Source organism: Telopea speciosissima, chromosome 6 (genome assembly GCF_018873765.1).
Source record: "Telopea speciosissima isolate NSW1024214 ecotype Mountain lineage chromosome 6, Tspe_v1, whole genome shotgun sequence".
In the NCBI taxonomy this organism is placed as follows: domain Eukaryota; kingdom Viridiplantae; phylum Streptophyta; class Magnoliopsida; order Proteales; family Proteaceae; genus Telopea; species Telopea speciosissima.
The window spans coordinates 30,821,803-30,844,038 of NC_057921.1; the positions used below are offsets into that span (position 1 = coordinate 30,821,803).

General features: G+C 38.9%; 1 protein-coding gene and 1 long non-coding RNA gene across 2 annotated transcripts; both read right to left on the reverse strand.

Moving 5' to 3' along the window:
• Nucleotides 1-10,501: 10,501 nt before the first annotated feature.
• LOC122663781 lies at nt 10,502-11,903 on the reverse strand. Its single transcript, XR_006333221.1, has 2 exons — nt 10,926-11,903; nt 10,502-10,797 (listed from the first exon to the last, which is right to left on the reverse strand). It is a non-coding gene; the product is annotated as an uncharacterized LOC122663781 (long non-coding RNA).
• Nucleotides 11,904-12,193: 290 nt separating this feature from the next.
• On the reverse strand, nt 12,194-16,398 carry LOC122663782 (arabinosyltransferase XEG113-like). Its single transcript, XM_043859426.1, has 4 exons — nt 16,066-16,398; nt 14,645-14,929; nt 14,304-14,509; nt 12,194-12,556 (listed from the first exon to the last, which is right to left on the reverse strand). Exons 1-4 carry the CDS (start codon nt 16,238-16,240, stop codon nt 12,332-12,334), a joined length of 891 nt encoding a protein of 296 aa, XP_043715361.1. The 5' UTR covers nt 16,241-16,398; the 3' UTR covers nt 12,194-12,331.
• Between the last annotated feature and the right edge of the window lie 5,838 nt (nt 16,399-22,236).

The following is a 22,236-nucleotide window of genomic DNA, read 5'->3' on the forward strand; positions in this document are numbered from 1 at the left end:
GTTGATGACATTGTGGTGACTGGAGATGACAAGAATGAGATAGCTAGATTGAAGACTTACTTGGCCCATGTTAGAAGTTATCGTAGAAGGGGGAGGGAGTCGTGAATTAGCGCTAGAAATAATTCACGACTTCTCCCACAGGGGTGTTTTGGTCTTTTGGGTTTTACCCTATTGTGTGTTTGAATTAAATTAAAATATATTGAAGGTTTGGGGGCAGTCGATCTCACGGCTGTGACTCCTAAACTGTTGCAGCAATTCTCTTCTATTTCTCCCCTCTTCTTCTTCCTCTCTTCTTCTTTCTTCTTATTTTATTTCATGGTATCAGAGCTGGATCGATAGGGACTGATCTACACTTACAAATATCAGTCTTTCTCTATTTGATCGAGGTTCTACAGTGGCTGTAATCTGCGTCGACAAATTGATTGGTTTGTAGGTTTTTTCAGGCTCTCGTTGGAAGGGGTACAGCACCCTATGCTGTTTTTTATGCATGTCTCGGGACTAGTTCGAGTTTATATGAAGAACTAGGTCTGATTTGTTTGTGTTTAGTGATGAAGAATGTTGAGCAGTGATCTTTTATGGTGAGTTGGTTTATGTTTTGGAGAAGAGTCACGATTTTTATTTTAATTGGTGACCTATTTGTTGGCTGTCCCCGTGGTTTGTGAGAATGGTTGAAACCAAGACTACCATGGCTGAAATCTCAGCTTCTCATCGTATTACTGATCGCAAATTAGAAGGCATATCAAATTTCCAGCAATGGAAGAAGGTTGTTAGATTAGCTTTGATTGGCCGTGATCAACAGGATCATTTAACTAAATCAAAACCTGATGGAGATACCACATGGGACACTATTGATGCTAGGATTTTGAGCAAGATGTTAAATTCTATGGAAAATCAGATTGCAGATTTGGTGACTCATATTGATACAGTTAAGGACCTATGGGAATATTTGAATGTCCTATACTCTGGACAAGATAACCTGTCTCGTATATATGATTTGTCACAAGCGTTCTGTAAAGTGGAGCAAAAGAATCTCAATGTTACCCAATATTTTGCTGACTTCAAACGTTTGTATGAGGAGCTCAATTCAGTCCTTCCTATCTCATCGGATGTACAAGCAATGCAAAATCAGCGCGAACAGCTGGCTGTTATGGTATTTTTGGGTGGACTTCGTAAGGAGTTTGAGTCGGTGAGGTCTCAAATACTTGGTGGGGATAAGGTCACCACTCTTTCTGACACTTTTTCTCGAGTTTTATGTGCTTCCCGTGAGAGCAACTAAGAGACCATCACTGCTGAAAATTCTGCTCTTGCTTCTTTTCCACCTAACCGTGGGTCCTACAGGAGGGTCAGGTAATGGTGGTGGTGGTGGTAGGGGTCGTGGGACTGATACTAGTAAAGCCCCCACGACTGGTGCTTCAGAGACTTCTGGACAGGTGCGGACCTGTCATCATTGTGGCAAGCCTGGCCACATTCAGCGCTTTTGTTGGAAACTACATGGTAAGCCACCTCAATTTGCTAACTCAGCCAACAGTGAGTCGGGTGTTTCCTCTTCTTCCAAGTCCGAAGGTAAGACTGTGATGATGTCTGATGAAGATTATGAGCGTTTTACTCAGTTTCAGAATTCCCAGTCATCTCAGTTCCCATTGCCACTCTGGTTCGGACAGTAATGCTCTGCATGCCTCTCCTCCACTTCTCGTCCCTGGATCATTGATTCAGGTGCTTCGGATCACATGACTGGGGTTCCAGGTATTTTTTCCTCATTTTGTGAGTCTTCTTCCAATGTAGTGTTAGCTGATGGGTCTTTAGCTTAGTTTCGGGGTACTAGCACTGTGCAAGCTACCTCATCTTTGTCCTTATCATCTATTTCTTATTTACCTAAGTTTCCCTTTAATTTGTTATCTGTTCATAAGTTTACCAAAGCTCATAATTGTTCTGTCACTTTTTTCCCTGGCTATTGTGTATTTCAGGATCTCAAGTCGAAGAAGACGATTGGTAGAGGCCGGGAATCTGGGGGGCTGTATCTACTTGAAGACACATCAGCTGTGGCATGTTTGAGTGTGGCGCTTCCTCATCAGATTCATTGTCGTTTGGGTCATCCTTCATTGGAGAGTTTGCGAATTTTGGATAGTCGTTTCAAGTCTTTGTCTAGTCTTAATTGTGAGTCATGTCAGTTTGGGAAACTTCACCGTGTGAGTTATCCCCCTAGAGTCAATAAACGGGCTGCCCACCCTTTTGCACTTGTTCATTCTGATATTTGGGGCCCTTGTCCGGTTGTTTCTCAGTTAGGCTTTCGTTACTTTGTTACATTTGTTGATGATTATTCCAGAGTTACCTGGATTTATTTAATGAAAAATCGTTCCGAGTTATTCTCCATTTTTTGTGCTTTCGTTCTTGAAATTCAGAATCAGTTTCAAACTTCGTTAAAAGTTCTTTATAGTGATAATGCTAAAGAATACTTTTCTGCTCCTTTTTCTTCATTTATGGTCAGCATGGCATTATTCATCAGTCTTCTTGTGCAGACACACCACAACAAAATGGTGTGGCCGAAAGAAAAAACAGGCATTTAATGGAGGTTACTCGCTCTCTTTTGTTTGAGATAAAAGTGGCTAAAATTTTTTGGGCTGATGCTGTTTTGACAACCTGTTATCTTATTAATCGTCTACCTTCTTCGGTTTTGTATGGGAGTATTCCATATTCTTTATTGTTTCCTTCGCGGCCTTTGTTTGCTTTGCCTCCATGGGTTTTTGGGAGTGTTTGTTTTATTCGGGATCATCGTCCTGGTCGCTCTAAATTGGATTTTAGGGCTCTTAAATGTCTTTTTGTGGGGTATTCTAAAACTCAAAAGGGTTATCGTTGCTACTCTTTTGCTTTGAAGAAATACTTTGTTACTGCTGATGTCAATTTCTTTGAGTCCACTCCATTTGTTGAGTCTTTGCTGCCTTCTTCAGATTTGGACGATGATTTGCCACTCTATGTTGTCGAGCAATCTTCTCTCTTGCAGGATCCTTTGCCAGCAGCGCCACCTCCTGCTAAGCCACATGTTGTGGTTCATCGTCGCTCTTCTGACGAGCCAACAACTCGTATTTCAGCCCTTGACAAATATAGCAAACGGTTCGCTCCCTCTACCACGTCTTCTTCGCCTCCAGATCCGGATCCTCCAATAGGTACTTCCCCTTCATCTCCTGCTCCTGTTATTTCTGATTTGGATGTTCCTATTGCTGTCCGTAAGGGTGTTCGGAGTTGTACCCAACATCCTATCTCTAACTTTGTGTCCTATTCTGGTTTGTCCTCTAATTTTGTTGCTTGTCTATCCACTATTGAGAGTCATCCTATTCCTAAGTCTGTTGTCGAAGCCTTGTCTGACCCTGGGTAGAGGGCTGCTATGACTGAGGAATTGTCTGCGCTACAGGAAAATCAGACATGGGACCTTGTTTCTTTACCCTTTGGTAAGACCGCAATTGCCTGCTGGTGGATCTTTCTGGTGAAAGTTAATCCTGATGCGTCTGTGGCTAGGTTGAAGGCCCGTCTTGTTGCTAAGGGTTATGCCCAGGTCTATGGTATAGATTATCTAGACACTTTTTCTCCTGTTGCAAAACTTACTTCGGTTCGCATATTTCTCTCTTTGGCTGCTACCCATCATTGGCCTTTGTATCAGTTGGATGTCAAGAATGCCTTCTTACATGGTGATCTCCATGAGGAGGTATATATGGAGCAACCTCCTGGTTTTGTTGCTCAGGGGGAGTCAGGTAAGGTGTGTCGACTGAAGAAATCGTTGTATGGGCTGAAACAGTCACCTCGGGCATGGTTTGGCCGGTTTACTGAAGTTGTGTTGCAGTGTGGACTGACTCGATCTGAGAGTGATCATTTGGTGTTCTTCTGGTGTTCTGATGCAGGGAGGATATTTTTGGTAGTGTATGTAGATGACATTGTTATCACAGGAGATGATTCTTCAGGTATTGAGAGCTTGAAGACACATTTGGGACAGCAATTGCAGACTAAGGATCTGGGACGTCTGAAATATTTCTTGGGTATTGAGGTAGCCCAATCAGGGAAAGGAATTTCAATCTCTCAGCGCAAGTATGTACGTGACTTGCTTTCGAAGACAGGGTTACTAGGGCCTAAACCTTTGGATACTCCTATGGATCCTAATTTGAAACTAGTGAATGATGGTGGTGACATCCTTGATGATCCAGAGAAGTATCGGCGGCTGGTACGGAAACTCAACTATTTGACTGTGACTAGGCCTGATATCTCCTTTCCTATCAGTGTACTGAGTCAGTTTATGTCCTCTCCTTGGACGTCTCATTGGGATGCAATTATAAGAGTTTTGCGCTATATCAAGAAAGCTCCAGGCCGTGGTCTCCTATATTCTGATCATGGTCATGGGAGGGTTGAAGGCTTTACTGATGCTGACTGGGTAGGGTCTCCAGTTGATCGAAGATCCACTTCAGGTTACTGTGTGTTTGTTGGAAGAAATCTTATCTCATGGAAGAGCAAGAAACAGACCGTTGTAGCTCAGTCCAGTGCAGAGTTGGAGTATCGTGCTATGGCACATGGCACTTGTGAACTAATGTGGGTTAAACAGTTGATGGTAGAACTTGGGTTTGTTGATGATTCTCCTATGTTACTGTGGTGTAACAATCAGGCTGCCATTCATATCTTTACTAATCCTGTGTTTCATGAGAGGACAAAACACATTGAGGTTGACTGTCATTTTATCCGTGAAAAGCTGCAACAAGGGATTATCTCTCCTCGTCATGTTCGAACTGGGGAGCAACTTGCTGATTTGTTTACAAAGTCTTTGGGGAGTGTGAGAGTAGATTATATTTGTAACAAGCTGGGCATGATTAACATATATGCTCCAGCTTGAGGGGGAGTGTTAGAAGTTATCGTAGAAGGGGGAGGGAGTCGTGAATTAGCACTAGAACTAATTCACGACTTCTCCCACAGGGGTGTTTTGGTCTTTTGGGTTTACCCTATTGTGTGTTTGAATTAAATTAATATATATTGAAGGTTTGGGGGCAGTCGATCTCACGGCTGTGACTCCTAAACTGTTGCAGCAATTCTCTTCTATTTCTCCCCTCTTCTTCTTCCTCTCTTCTTCTTTCTTCTTATTTTATTTCAGCCCAACAGTTTGAGATTAAGGATCTAGGACCCTTGAAGTATTTCTTGAGAATTGAAGTAACAAGATCAAACAAGGGAATCAATATATGTCAAAGGAAATTTGTTTTACAATTGTTGAAAGAAACAGGGATGTTGGGTTGCAAACCAGCAAGTTCTGTTAGCAGAACCACAAGCTAGGAGAAGATTGTGGTCCTTCTCTTGTTGATGTAGTAATATACCAGAAGCTGGTAGGGAAGCTGATCTATCTCTCTTTGACTCGCCCAACTATCACCTATGCAGTTGGGGTCATGAGTCAATTTATGCATGCCCCCAAGAATGGGCACTTGGATGTTATGTATTGTATCCTCATGTACTTGAAGTCCATCCCAGGAAAAGGACTATTATAGGCCAGCCACAACCATCTGAGGATAAAGGGCTATACTGATGCAAATTGGGCTGGTCCAGCTTCTGGGAATCTACATCAGGATATTGTACATTTGTGGGAGGTAACTTGGTCACGTGGAGAAGCAAAAAAACAAACTGTTGTGGCCCGATCCAGTACAGAGGCAGAGTTTAGGGTTATGGCTCATGGAGTGTGTGAACTCCTATGGTTGAGACGGCTGGTCCAAGAGTTGGGATTTGATACCGCCGAGGCACCTATTAGACTCTATTGTGATAACAAGGCTGCCATAAGTATAACACACAACCTTGTGCAACATGACAGGACAACATATTGAGGTGGACTGACATTTCATCAAGGAGAAGATTGACTCTGGCTACATCTGTACTCCTTTTGTTAAGACAGACGATCACTTGGCTGACATCTTTACCAAGGGGCTCATCCCTAATCAGTTTAGTGCCCTTTTATGCAAACTGGGAATGTATGACATTTATTCTCTAGCTTGAAAGGGAGTGTTAGGGTTTATGTAATAAAGGTAGTGTTGGAATATGTAATCCAGAATACCGTGGGGGTATTCTGGTCCTTTTGGGGGTAGTTTAATTCTTATGTCATTAAGTTAAGTTGCTGCTCTTATAGAGTCAGTTAGTTAGGGGTAATTATGTCTATTTCAGTCCCTTTGTAACTTTCCCCTCTATTATAAATAGAGGGGCTTACCTATCTATGAATAACACATTCTATTCTCTAATTGTCTCTTTCTAACCCACGGTTCTCCCAACATGGTATCAGAGCAGGTCTGATCTAGGTTAGAAAGAAAAAAAAAAGCCCTTTTTTTCGTCAATCGACTGCTCCCTCCTTTCTCTCTTTCTCGGTTTCACCTTCTTCTGTTTTTCTTCTTCTCATCCTTGTAAGAGGGCAGCACTAATGAGGTAAAAACCTAAACCAATGATTTAGTTGCTGCCCTCCTCCATCCAACCAATGTTTTTTCCATTGAAATTCTGCTAGAAGCATACCTGTGATTTGGAGTTTTTTTCCAGAATTCCTTGAAGATCAGATTTTTCCACTCATGAAGGCCGATCCTCCATTGTTGGAGCCTCCTATGCAACCTTTTCCAGCATCTTTCTACCCTCATCCATCTACTCTCCTTTCTTTTCTTTCCCAGCCTTGATTTACCCCAATCGATCTCCTTTATTAGGGTTTTTTCAAAACCCTGACTCCATCGATTTTTTGGGTTCCTCCTTTCAGATGCAGCTGATTTTTGGGGGATGATTCTCTACTACTATAAGCCCCACTCAACCTGAGTTTGGACCCTTTCTGATGGTTGGATTAGTTTTTACAGCAAAGCTTCCTTAACCTTCTAATTTGGTTACCTGCTAAAAACCCTGACAAAACCCTGACTCCAATCGAATTTAGGGTAACAGGTTTTAGCTTTTGCTGATTTTTGGAGGGATGATTACTTCCATTACTAGGACCACTCGACCTCAATCTTGCACCTATCCAAGTTTTCTAGAAGACCCCTACCCCAATTGATCTCTATTTTCAGGGTTTTCCAAAACCCTAACATGTTTGGGTTAGGATTACTTGCTGCTTCTGGAGTTTTTTAGAGGTGTTTCTATTATCAAGAGAGGAAATTTACTTCAATTATTCATGGCTAGAAGAAGTTCTTTTATACAAGATAGCTGCTGCCCTATCTTTTCTGCACTTTTGGGTGTTTCTCCCTCTTTAAGATCAAATCTCAAACACTACAAGAGATTGGTTGTTCGTATTGGAGATCCATTCAAGCAGCTGAGGACAGCATCTATTACCTGAAATCATCACACTTTGACAAGTCATCATCAGTTTTTTAAAGCCCCCTACCCTCCAATTGATCTCAAGTTTCAGGGTTTTTTCAAAACCCTAACTATAATCGATGTAAGGGTTAGGGCAGTCCTCTCTTGCTGATTTTTTTTTTAGGAATGTTTTATCACCATCAGAGGAGTACTCGACCCAAGTTTCAACATCATTCATGGAGTTTTTTAACAAAATTCAGGTTTCTTCCTTATGGTCACCTTCTACATCAATCAACCTATTTATTTTCTAGTTCCTATGTGGCTGGCTGCATCACTTACTATTGGATCTGCTGAGTTATTATCTTATACTTGCTGGTTCTATTAAGTTTTACGACATACCTTGCTGGTTCTATTGATTGGTTTCTGTAAGCATGACTGGTTGACATGTTACTGCTGTCTTTATGAGAACTACTGCTGCCCTATTCTTGAGACTGAGTATCCTACTAGTGAAGATCGAATTTCTTTCATTGTTGAAGACTCGAATCTACTACCCTGGAGATCAGTTTATTTGGGATTACAACAGTGTGTTCCATAGTTATTGCTTGCAACTACAACCCTATTCAGTTGTGTGAAGTTTTCTCTACTGATTCAAATCCAGCTTACTTTGAGAGCTTGATCCTAGCATTGTTCACTATTTCAGATCTGATCCAAGTTTTTTTTAAGTTTATTACAATTCTGCCCAGATATCTTCGCCAGTTCTGTTTAGCATGTGGGAGTTTACAAATTGGAGCTTTGCACACTGGTTCTTCCGGGTTAGAAGATTGATCAAGCCTTGAAGATTGAAGCCTTTCCTTACTTCAAATCAGATTTGTTCCCTTATCAGATTTGAATATTGGAGTTTAGTGTCTCTCCCCTGCAGGAGTTTCCATCTAAGGAGTTTGTTTGATCGTTTGCAAATGGTTGACATTTTATATGTTGCATTGCTTTTTCTCCATGATTCATTATCCCACTGCTTGTTTCTCCACTTCACCACCTCCCATACCATACCTTTGGCATATACCCATAACCACTTTGAAAGTTTATGGTATTCTCTAAATTGCCACTTCTTCCTTTTCCATTACCCTTAGCACCTTTTGAAAAACTCTGGAAGGTTATCCTTTTGCACTACCTCATACATCATCTCTATTATGTCCACGTGTACTACTACACATGAGGGGGAGATTATGTACAGTACACCTGCAGACATTGTAGAAGCAGAACTTGCAGGAACACTTAGTGCAAAACATAGAAGATCAGTGTTTCCACCATTGCCATTGGGTATCCTTTGTTATTGGGTTAAGTTTGCCGTAAGGGGGAGATTGAAGTATTAAAGTATTGAAGATATCTGGTTGTTGCTAGCCTATATAAGGGTTTATAGTTGGGTTGATTCAGTTGTTTTCGCCACCTGATTCAGTTTATTCCGTTGCTTGCTGCCCTAGTCTTTCACTTCAAGATTCTATGTCACTATGACAATCTGAGATTCATCACTGGATAGCTATTGAAGATCGTTGAAAGCTGCCTTTTTGGAAGAAATTTCAGTCCCGGTTTCCTGATCATGTTTGTCCAAGTTTTGAAGATCTATTTTTTAAGTTCTTGAAGGTTTATTTGGGAGCTGCATTCATCTATCAAGCTGGACTCTGCTGCAACATTGTTTCTTCTCGTTTTGTTCAAGTTGGGCATTAGTGCCTTGTATGCGCCAACTTGAGGGGGAGTGTTAGCATTATTATGGAGTTTTTTTCTTATTAGTTCAAGCTAGAGCTTCTTTTTACTTATATGTATAATCCAACTTGAGGGGAAGTGTTGGAATATGTAATCCAAAATACCGTGGGGGTATTCTGGTCCTTTTGGGGGTAGTTTAATTCTTATGTCATTAAGTTAAGTTGCTGCTCTTATGTCCTTTTGGGGATAGTTAGAGGTAATTAAGTTGAGTTTTAGATTAGGTAAACAAGTAATAGAAGAGGAAGAAGATGGAGAAGGAAGAAGAAGAGAGAAGATTTGGTTGTAATGTGTTGTGTGTGAGAGAGATCTCGCCACACCTATATTGCTTTACTAATAGAAATAATAGAATTACATACACCTCCCTAAGGAGGTAAAGAGAAAAAAGCAAAAAGATAGAAATTACATATTAGGGCAACTAGTCAACAGGCTAGTTCCCAAACTGCCCTTAGAACATAACTTCTAGTAACTCTAACAAATTATGTCTATTTCAGTCCCTTTGTAACTTTCCCCTCTATTATAAATAGAGGGGCTTACCTATCAATGAATAACACATTCTATTCTCTAATTCTCTCTTTCTAACCCATGGTTCTCCCACCAGGTAGTTTGGGCACTAGTTTAGTATCTTATTGTCTTATGTTGTAATTTTACTTTTTTACCTCCCTAAGAGGTGTATGTAATTCTCACTTCATGTTAGTAAATCAAATAAGGAAGAGGAATCTTCTGTCCCCAACATTCGGTTGCACGTCTTCTTCTTCTCTTCTCATCTCCTACCTCCTCCTCTCCTCTCATGATTCGATCCTTACACCATTTCCAACTTTATTGGCCAAAGAATCGGCCATTGAGTTCAATTCTCTGTAACAGTGGGATATCCTCCAAGAAATTGACGCTAGGAAAGACTTATAGTGAGACCATCGCTGCTGAAACTTCCAAGGGATTGAGTGGTTAATAACACAGATAACTGCATTGAAGTCGCATTCAATCCACAAATGCCGAAACCCTTTTTCTCTAGCAATATCCAGGTCAAGGAAAAAAGCTGTAAATTCTGCCATGAAGTTTGTTTGATTTCGCAAGTAGCTAGAGAAACTCCCAAATGGCACTGCATTCGAATTTCTGAAAATTCCAGCAGCACCTGCATGGCTGGTACTCCAGTTTCGGTAAATACTATTTCAGTAATCTCCTAATATGCTCAAATCTGATCGCTGGATCTGGTTCAAACTTTAAGGGTTTATTCTCTTACCCTGTTAGCCCACTTGACCAGAATTCTAGCCATATTAGACTTGTGTTTCTCTGGTTAGTTAAATCTCAGTTGCTGGTTTTGGTTCCTACTTCACATAAGGTTTTCTAACCCTAATCCTTAGGTGATTAGAATACTCCATTAGTATGGATATATGGATTGGGCGCAGAAGTCTAGTACAAGATGGATCAAAAAAGGTGATGGAAAGACAAGTTTTCCACAGATATGTAAGTCAGCAAAGAAGAAAAGAAAAACTGACTAAATTTATTTATTTATTTTTGACCGGTACTTTGAGGATTAAAATTAATGGAGTGGTTGTGAAAGATATTGCAAAAACTGAACCAAAGTGACTTATTTCATAACACTTGAAAAAATGGGTCATCAGTGAAGCACAACAACTAGGGCGGCTTCATCCTAATGAGCCAGGCAGTTAGGCGGTAGAGTGCTCTTGAGGAAGGAAGAGTTAAAGAGATCTGTCATCAAGGTAAATGAAAAACAAGCCTCCGTGTCTGCATAGTCTGCAAGAAAAACCCAAAGATCTGGACAAGAACACATCAAACATACAATGGAAGATTGAGAAGAGAAGAAGAGATGGAGAACAGTGAAGAATTTAAAAACTAAATAAAGAAGCTTTCCTCTAGAACATGAGGAAGGGACAAGGAAATACCTTAGGCATTGTGTGGTTGTCCATACAGTGTAGGAGAGTATCTGAAAGTACCCTTTTTGGCCACTTTCTGCAAGTTTTTTGTCATTGGGTAGCTCAGGAGAATGTCTTGGGAATGGCAGCTTGCCCACCCATTTCCTTATTCCTCCAAATAGATCTGCTGAAGAATCCCACCAAAATGGTTGGACCTTGACCACATTCTCAGGAAAGTAACCTTTTTTACACTTTCCTACTGCAACCAAACAAAATTTAGAAAATGGGGAGCATTTTCTCTCACTTTAATTCACTATCGTACATTCTACAACACTTCTCCCCAATCTCCCACAATCATTGGACAACCAAATACAACCTAAAATTATTTTTTTGCTCTTAAAATAGTATGTTTGCAAATTACCACCTCCTTGTTCCTTAACAGAGTTGATGTAGATTGCTGTGTGCATAACAAACACTAAAAACTAACTTTGGCACTCAAAGAAACTAAAGCTCAAATTACTTTGAAACCGTAAACACTTTATATCTTCACAATTCAAAAGGTTGCAGATTGATCTCGTTGGGTTATTTGATTAATAGGACCCATAAAAAAAATAACTAATATATAATGAAGTTCTAACTCTAACTAATTCCAAAGTTTGAGTAGACCACTGACTAAATTACTGTTAGATTAGAAGACTGTTAACAAACTTCGTGATTAGACTAAAGTACCAACAAAACCACCAAATATTCCTAAAAGGACATAACAAACAGATCAATTGGAACTTCTTATGTATCTTGCACTTCATCAGTCTATGCTTCTTCCAAGAAGTCAGTTGATGGTGCAAGTGAATGTATTGTCATGATTGATAGGTCTTTTTAAGTAGGGTATCAACTATCAATCCCAACATGAGAACTAATTTTATTAGTCTTGTCCCCAGAAAGGACAAAGATTTAAATCCCAAAGAACATCCATCAATGAACTCAGTAGTAGGTATTTATGATTCATCCTCCAGGATGCGATGTCCCCAAGTAAGGAACCTCAATAAAAATCCCAAAAGTTTGGATAGAATCCATGTACCTAATAAATGCTTGAGTAAAGGGAGTAAATAAAAATGAACAAATGTAGTCCGTAACCAGGTGTGCAAACTCCTATCATAGGTTTAATGGTTTTCGTGGTTTAAACTTACTTTTGTTCAACAGAAAGTAGCCTAGAGGTAGTCAGCAGTGATGAAGGCAATGACAAAAGATACGAGGTTTAGTGTTTCAATTCACAACGGCATTACAAAACAGAAATTGTATTTACATACAAGATGAAAATTTATATCCATGCTCCTTCCCTCTCCTAATTAGCCACTTTTAGAAAAGGAAAAGTCATATAGTCTTTCTTGGGTTTAAGGGTTTAAGTTATGATCATCTCTCTACAGGAACAGAAAATGTCAAAATCCCACAGAAGATTTATAAAGCACCGAACTTTGAGAACTGAAGAAGTGTACTAAGAACCGTAAAGTATGAAATAAACATGAACAATCATCAAAGCCTTTAATACAATCTTCACCTTCTTGCCAGTTTTCCAACCTGTCATCAACAACTGTCGGTATCACTTGATCAGTTGAAGTTAAGATATCTGCTTCAGGATAACGAGCAAGATATGGAAGTGGATTCTGTTCAAGGGGAAAATATCATGAAACTATTATTAAAAAAGTGATCAAAAATCAAAATGGGAGAGAGAGGAAGACGAAGAAGAAGATACTGTAGATCAAGACAAAGGGAATGCATTGCTTCACTATATTATAAATCAGAACAAAAAATTTAACGGGCATATCCCAAAGAAAGAAAGTATACAAGAAATATAACAAGTATCAGAACAGAAACAATTAGATCACAGCGGACCTATCATCTCTCAAAGCTGTCATCAAATCAGCCTGTATAATATTTCTTTCCCTGCCCTATTCTCACTGATGAATCTGTTATGGAGTTGTTTCGTTTGGTTACAAAAGATCTTGCTCTCCAAATAATGTGTGCAGGCCCCCATGAACTATCTTGTTCTGAATCATTTACTTAATGACTGAAGCCAAATCACCGACCACCATAAAGGAAATAAAGGAAATGAATTGTTAGAAATATATGTTCACAGTTTCTAAGACATCTATATGCATCCCTCAGATTGAAGGTTGCAAAAAATTGACTTGAACCACCAGCACAGATTGGTAATCTGGGTTGACCCATTTTACTCCTGAGTTTAGTATCGGCTGTGAATAGCTAAACTGATTATGCAAGATGACAGAAGTAATGTGTAGTCTTCCATTTAAATCTTCCAACAACTAAACAGAGGTAAGGGGAAAAAATGCTCTTTTGTAAGGAACTGTTTATGCTTGAAATATGAATTTTACAGGTATGCTTTTGCTCTAAGGCCAATATAGTTTGATAACAAAAAAAAATCCTTTTCCATCCCCTCTCTCTCTCTCTCTCTCTCTCTCTCTCTCTCTCTCTCTCTCTCTCTCTCTCTTAACTTCACAGGAGTGTAAATGGCCCCTTTTACACGAGGGCCAGATCTGCCAATGTGGCAAACTGGAAGGGTAGACCCCTAGGTCCCTTGCTCACATGTCAAGTTTTTGCCCAAATGGAATTTTCCAAGTGGAAAAATAGGGATTTGAAAATCCCAGGTAATGGAAGAGTGCACAGTACTTGTTGTACATGTGCATGGACATAGACGGGGATGCATGCCAATGCACCAGGGGGTATATGGTTGAATTTGAGTCTTAAATTTGACGTGGCCTGTCCAGACTGTCTCTTGTATCTCCACCGGTTTGAAATTGCCACATCATCCTGCCACATGGCATAATAGGAGTCCCATGGAGAGAAGCCTCTCTACACTGGACCGTGTAAAGGAAAATCTCCATTTTTTTTCTAGAGTAGAGAAAGTTGGCGCGTTTGATAAGAGTTAACATGTATAATAATTGGTTGGTCAGGGTCATCCTTCTCATGCTGCATAATAGACAGCTTGGTTTCAGCTGAGCCATGTGCCGATAACCCTCAATGGTCAACTCAACCCAACCCATAGCCAGCCAACTTTAAGATTTAAATGTAACAATTCAATTATCAGAAACAGAGACCCAAGAATGTCCATTAACTCATTTAACATCTTCAAATCAGTAAATATTGGACTCCATTAGATACACTTCATGAAATAAAGAATCAGGATTCTAACAAATTTTCAGCAGTTAAGGTTTGCAATGTGCACTATGAAACAAACCATCATTGGCAGCCTAGCATTCAGTTAGCATTATGGCCTTGTCGTTTTTTCAGCATAAGTGGAAGCAACAATAGTTATTCATGTAATACACAAAAGAGAAATAAAGACAATTTTGTCATTTATTTAAAATAATAGGAGTACACATAGAAACACACCTTTAACCAAACCATATCTGTATCACACATCAGTAGCTCATACCCAAACGGCAGCATAACATCTATCAAGATAACTTTTTCTCTCCCCATTTTGTGAAATGTTGGTGAGCCCCAACCAACATCTACGGTGCTCATGTGGCTTTCCATATCAAATACAGGAACACCTTTCCAGTACAAAGCCTCCAACAATTTTGTGTCCATTGCACCTATAACAACAGTTTCAAAATTCTTTTCAGCATAACACAAATCTCAAAGCAGGCAAGAGCTAGACAATCAAAATTTGCATTGCTGAAAATACAAGTTCAGCAAGGAGTTGAATATTTGAAGTGGAAAAAAACTACCGACAAGAAGATTATGAAGGCCGAGATCAGTCAAGTGTTTAACCCAATTCAGGATAAAATCCATGAAAGCATAGTTCCCAAAGGTTACAATGATAACATTGTCTTTCACCCTGTCACTCACGAGCTCTTTTGTCAGTCGAAAGGTCTTCAGAGGGGGCATTTTTGAGCCAGGAGGTGGTAGCTCCCATAGAGGCTTCATCCTTTGAGGCTTTGATGCAGATAATGATGGTGCTTCACCCCTTTTCGTAAGTTCAGAATTTGGAGCATGATCCACTTGAGTAGAATCTACATTTGAAGAAGGCAGTCACAATGAGATGACCAAATTGCAGGCAGTCATAAGCAAGGAGCAAACATAAACAGTTAACATTATGATGATTTCATCCAGAAAAGAACTTGGAAAAGTATACATTTTTTTAGACACAATCTTGTTATGTGTATAGGTATTGCATCACTTAGTCTCACATATCAATAGCAATAAGAAAGTAACTATCACCAAATAAAAGCAAACTGATTGACGAAGCAAAAACCCATCCAAGTTCTTGTCCTGATCCCATGGAGATAACAACTTGGAAAGAGTCATTAGGTGTTAAGTATTGATTTTGTACAGACAAAATCTCATCTTGCGTTTAAGTATGTTATCACTTGGTTTGGGCATATCAAGAGAGAGGAGCTATTACCAAAGAACCAAAAGCGAAAAACCATCTCAATAGTTACAAAAGTTAAACTAGGTCAAATAACTCGAGTCTCATTTCCAACATTATCATAGACCTAACCTAGATGAATGATGCATATAATGGCCAATATAAAAGGAATTTTTGATATGCCAAAACAAGGCACCAAGTGAAAGGCCAGTGAATTGCACTTTCTAGCTGATTTCAACTTTCGAAAGACTAACAAAAATGTGATCTGCCCATGCCAATATAACAAAAGAAAATGGCTTTTGCCTAAACATTATGGATGCTCAAGCAGATATCTTCTACAACAATTTGGAGCATGTTCTCACTTTTGACCAAGTAGACATCTCTTTGCCATATAAAAAATAAGATTATTAAGAGGGCTAGACGAAGGATAAAAGTAAAAACTAAGGATACTCTTCTTTTTTTTTAAGAATGCCGCAAAGAGTGATCAATTCCTTTTTGCAAAATTTCCAAAATAATTTCTTTCATGTTTGTGTTTTAATTTATACTTGATTTCACATTGCATTGCAAATTCACAACCATGAGCTGTGAATGTCTCTCCTTCTCCATCGTTTATTTGAATTTGGAAGATAAAACTCATCGAACTCGTTCAGTTCAAAATCAAACCTACTTCTGTTTCGCTTAATGTTTCTAAATTTGAGCTAATAATACACTTAAAGAAGAGAGAGAAGAAGAAGAAAAAAGTAATTTTCATCTCAAAAACAGAAATGTAGGAGTACTTACGTTGAGTGGTCGAGTAACCGGGAGAAAACAAGGTGGTCGGATCGATAGTTTTCCCGCCGTAAAGAGCAGAGAATACATAGACTGAGGAGCAGATGATACCGATTAGAACAGTCGCGTAGATCGTCAAGAACAATGGCTTCGAGTTACTGATGTCATGGAACGGATTCCAAGCCATCGATGGAAAATTTTACGGTTTCACACTCAACTCCAGATCTCCATATCTGTCTCTTCCTCAAAATTTGCCAAATTCAAACAGAAATTAAACTCAAAAATGTCTAACTGCAATGAATTTATGTTCGTAAACTCCACAAGAATAAACAGGTTTTAATGTCTGAAGATCATCAATATAAATAGGTTTTAATTTCTCCCAGTGCCGCCCGTCAAGGTCAACCACCATGACTGCCTCTGCGATGGCAATTCAAGAAGAAATTATTCGATTTAAAAAAGGTGGAAAACTTTATCCAAAAAAAACAAAAACATAAAAGTTGACAAACTGAAGGAAAGTACAGAGAACCAGAAAAGCTCCAATACCGTTCACTGCTCCAAAAGGTCACCAATCCGAGTCCGGATCATCTCCTGGGCCAAGGAGAATAGATACTCTCCTGTAACCCTGGATAGGTAACACGTGGCATACACAACACCGGTAACCTTTGTTCCCTTCTTTTCTACTATTAATTTTTTGGGAGCAGTTTTTTTACGGGAGTGTGGCCTACGTTAGCACTCCCATGAATCTCTCTCTCTCCTCCTTAAAACAAGGTGGCAGAGGAATCTTTTCACATGGGGAGAAGACTGATAGACTCATGGGAGTGCTAGCATGGGCCACACTCCCAAACAAAGATCTTTTTTCCTACTTTTTTTATTTAATTAGTAGAGTGGGACCCACCTTTATTTGAGTCCAGTTCCTCTGCCATCGAACCCATTTTTGCCATTTATAAGAGGAGGAGGGGTATTAATGGAAACAAAAAGGATAAGTGGTTACCTCTCACATGTACTGATGTACGTTCACCTGCTTGTACATGCAGATGATCCCCTTTCTTCTTCTTCTTCTCCTCGGTCTGAATCGGCCCAGACACCCATGACCCCTCCGTTACGATCACCTCTGCAACAACCACCCCCTCTTTGAACCCCTCCCTCCACAATCGTTGTCCAGCCCTACATTCCCCATGGGAATGGATAATCTACACATACGTGCAGGTGAACATACATCTGAGAGGTAACCACCTGTCCGAGCTGTTTTCATAAATACCCCTCCTCCCCTTATAAATGGTAAAAATCGGACATGTGGTTACCTCTCACATGTACATGCACCTGCACGTGAGGAACCGAACTCATCCCCACAGTGCTCCCTCTCCCTGTCCCCGACCCTTCCCTTCCCTTCCCTGTTCCGTTTAACAGATGGAACCTTTATTAAAAATAGAAGAAATATACAATATAAGCCTATGGCTACCACTTAAACCTAGCTGACCCAACCCAAAACTACCAACATAATGTGGCAGTCAAAATCATTCACCAAAGTCCACAAACACTGTATACTATTACTGGACATGTCTAATCAGTGCAAGGGTATGTTTAATTTGTATCATTACGTTTCAGGGAAGAGTTGAGGATACTATGGTAATTAACCTATTCCACTGTTCATTTTCAAATAAAACTGTAGTCACTTAACCATTTGAGTTGACTCTTGAGTCATCATTACACTCTCAGACCCATTGCTAAAGTCTAGAATACCCATCTTTGATGAAATGCAATGGTTCCAAATGGGGGTGGATGTAGAAATTCCTTTCACAATCAAGGTGTAGAAAAATTTGATCTATAAAAAGTGACAGCAAAACTAAGTGCCGCTTGATAACCTTATAGGTGTTTTTGTTCTGGTTATGTGCTGGGAAACAGCAGAACAGTTTTTCCATTTTCTGTGCTGAGAAACCGTTTTTGACCCGCTTGGTAAACCTATTCTGGAAACGTTTCCAGAAGACAATTGGAACACCGTTAGTGTTTGGTAAAATCTGTTTCTAGGAACATGTAATTTGATCAATTTTAATAATATTTGTCTTGAATAATGTACTTTAGATAATAAATGTTAAAATAAACATTGTAATTAAAAGTTTTATGGTCCAATAAAAGTCTACAACAAAACAAAATGCCAAATATGCTTAAATGGGGTTCTAATTTCCTCCTTTGTTTAAATCAAGTTTCTGAACAGCATCAAGGATATCTTTAAATATCCTTGATCTTTCATCTGCATCTTGAATTTGTCCAGTTAACATTCTTTTTTTTCCTCCTCGCCTTGGATTGCTCTTTGTATATATCCCTTGGCATAATCTGATGAAGGGGGAGTACCAAGCGAAGGAGCAGATGTGGACGGTCCCACAGAATCACTTGTGAGTGGGTAAATTTTGGTAGTAGAGCAATTGATATCATCATCCACCCATTTGAAAATTTTGCAACCATGATTTTCTACCTGTATTCCAAATACATTGTTCCATATTAAGATACTATTAGTGGTTTAAAAAGGAAAAAATTGACTGAATTTCAATTGAATGTAGAAGTTGATAGTATCATACCCCTGTAGATTGCGGGCAACACCAAAATCGTCGGCCTAGGTTTGCTTATGATTTTACTACTCGAACTTTATATTGTCTCAACCCACATTCACATAATCAAAATTCATCCACCCACATAAAAAATGTATTATGGTTTGGACATTTGAAGTAGTCTCTGCCACTATTAGGACAGTTCTTTGTTGTATAAACTTTACACAATGGTTGACAGATTTCACATCTTGCAACGGTAACCATAGACTCATTGGAAGCCATCTATTCAATATACTAAAAAAATAAATACAATAACGATTATGGAAGATGTAGCATAATCAAATATACTAAAATTAGTGTCAAATTAAAGTTAATAAAACTATTAAATCAAACACCCTTAAACAGTGTAACCTTTGAAAGTTCAAACATAACAACATAAAGACCACTATTGAACTGGAATCTGAGGTATCCCCCTTTTTCTAGTTATACGATTTGCAATATTTATCCGAGTCTCATTCATAATTCTTGCCCCTACCCTTTGAGTAATAGTTGCACCAGTTTGTTCAAAACATTGATGACTTGGATTTAGTTCATCTTCCACTGGTTGCTCATGTCCATACTCTTCAAATAATTCATCCCCCCATTGTTCTTCTTTGATGTAGTTGTACAGTCACAACATGCTACTATAATGACGGCTTGGTCCCTAATTTTATTAGGTTTCATTAACCTTAAAAGTTGAAACCTATTTTTCAACACGCCGAAGGTCCTTTCAATAACATTTCGCAAAGAGGAATGTCTATGGTTGAACAACTCCTTCGCTGTTCTTGCATGTCCTCTATCCCCTTTAAAATTTTGCAAGTAATATCTTTCACCTCAAAACGATGTTAAGTATCCTAGTTGACTTGCATAACCTGAGTCAACAACATAATATTTGCCTAAAGTATTATGGACATTGTAAATTAATATTTCAATATAAACATTCAATTATAATTTATATAAGGTTAAAATTATAATAATAATCTATACCTGGAGGTGGATGAGGAAAACCTAAGCTTGGAACTGATCTTGCTGCTTCAAATACCCGAGCATCATGTACACTTCCTTTCCAAACGCATATTGAAGAAACATATACACATCACATCCTGTGTGATTAATCCTTTTCGATTCTTATATCGGGTTTGATGTTTAGGTTTGATAGCAGCACTAATATGAGTACTGTCTATCGCACCAATACAATCCTATATGGAACATATAACAAACCAAAGTCATGAAATTGTCATCTTGGGTCCTTTCATAATATGTACTACAACTAAACAATAATATGTAGTTCAAAATTATAATTTTGAGACTACCTTAAAAAATGGGTAGTACTTTTTGTTGTACTTAATCTCATCGGGGACCTTATCAAAAGAAGGCGGCTTGATTGTTTCTTTCGTTAATTTGAGCATAGCCTTCAGCACTACATGGAAGACAGAACTAATCGTTTGTGTAGAGCGTTGAAATGACATACATACTTGTTTACTAGATCTACCATGCGCCACCGTAGTGAGAAATATTGCAAGTTGTTCATCAACTCGAATATACCGACTATCTGTCAACCAACCGTTACGTACCATCTTATCACTTAGGTTGAGAAAAACATGTCTTTCCATCCTAAAATATTGGTAATATAGATTTGAATGTCCATTCAAAATTTCTGTCACCTTAACAGATCCTATGTAACTACTATCCATTAATGACTCTTTAATCCGGTAATGATATATTTGTCTTTGAAGTTTAAGTATCATGATTATATCATCATCATGGTCATCATTGTTCATTGACATATCTGTATATACATATAGATATCAATATGAATACAAATTCATTTAGCAAAATGCAATTTAATTAAAGTAGAAGTTGTCAAATGCATAATATATAACTAAAAAAGTAATCATCTAAAAGTACCATAAATATTCTAAAGCAATCAACCAACTTTAAACACCATTGTTCAAATCCCTAAATCATCACACACTCCAATCCTAGAAGACTACTCCCTAAGCAACGCCCGCAACATCCATATCCTTCATTTAGGAATCACTTCTATAAATGATAGTCTCCAACTAGGGTCAGTGTGAATTTTCTTCTGAGCCTTCACATACATGTCTTCTGTAATGTCTGATATGGAGTCTAACATAGCTTGACAATTCTTCATACTGTAGGGTCCATCTACTAGAGGATCAGTAGGAATGACAGTACTAGTACATGCTGTTGGTTGGCTGGATGAAGTGGGAGTGGTACTGCCTGCTCGTTCCATTTTTCTATTAAGATACCTACTAAATTCTGCAGTACAAGTAGTCAATGCTTTTTCAGTACCCTTCTTCCTTCGATCTTGAGGTGTTCTATCTAGGTTCCTCTTTTTGTTTGCAGTAGGAGTCACTTCTTCCTCTCCATCAGTTTCTTCTATGTCATCTAAACCTACATAGTGGGGGGGATTCTATTTGGGTTTGAGGTAAAACATCCTCAGGCTCATTGATGACCCTAGGAGGAATGTCGACTATAATGTTACTCACTCCTTTATCTCCCCAAGTACGATGTTCCTAATAAATCTCTTCCAACTCAGGCCACCATGGAAGACCACTCCTTCGAAATTTTGACCAAGTAGGGTTTGCCTGTTGGTAAAAAACCATGGATTTAGTACACCTAGCTTTTAAACTTTAATTATATAAATAACATATAATAATTGAAACTTCGTTTATTACCTGTATAGCCCGTTCCCAAACAGAATCTTCAGCAGTAGCAGTCCTAGTCTGAGAGTGAACAATAAGATATATTCAAACAAAGTTTTTTTATTTCTTATTTCTTATTTTTATTTTTCATTTCAATGAGTATTCTGTCCATTCTCAACACCAAGACCATACAAGACACCAGCATATTTCTCGGTTGAGCCATAGCAGAAGATACAAGTTGATTAACAGGTTATACATCAGAATCTCAGACACATAAAAATAAAAAATCAATTCGATTTTTAGCTTCAATGAATAACCACGGGCTAAACAAACAAAACTCATACACAATATCCATTGATACATAGGTATAGAGACATGGATTAAACAAATTTAAAGAAAAAAAAAACAAAGCATACCTGCCAATAGATTTGAACCACTGGGGTACTGAAAATCGTGGGAAACCACAAAGGGCTACTGAGAGATGCTCTCCCTCCTTGCGGTGAAGATGTTCAATCTTCAAAAAAAACCCAGATCCAGTAAGACACAAAGCCAAAGAGAGCGAGAGAGCGACAGAGGAAGATAGAGAGAGCGAGAGAGGAAGACAGACACAGCGAGAGAGCGAGAGAGAAAGAGGGTACCTGATAACCTTATGGATCCACCAAAGCTTGCCGTCGTTAGGGTTTTCCCAGTGAAGAGGACGACCTTGTGAGAGAGTTGGAAGAGTGGTTAAGTATAGATTTGTATTTTATCGGGAACAAGTGTGACCAATTTGTGCTGAGGTCAAAAGTCTTCTAGGGAGCATAAATTTTGATTTATGTTTCAAAAAACAGTCACAAAAAACACTGCGTTATCAAGCGGTTTTTGGGTGTTTTTCCTTTTTCTCAAAATGGAAAAACACCAAAAACTGTTTCTGGTAAGGTTATTAAGCGGGC

Excerpts from the sequence above, each read along its gene's own strand:
- LOC122663782 (XM_043859426.1), bottom strand. The coding sequence starts at position 16,240 with ATGGCTTGGAATCCGTTCCATGACATCAGTAACTCGAAGCCATTGTTC. Across the intron at positions 14,930-16,065 it reads CGGTTACTCGACCACTCAAC|ATTCTACTCAAGTGGATCAT; the intron begins GTAAGTACTCCT and ends CTTCAAATGTAG. Across the intron at positions 14,510-14,644 it reads CCTTCATAATCTTCTTGTCG|GTGCAATGGACACAAAATTG; the intron begins GTAGTTTTTTTC and ends CTGTTGTTATAG.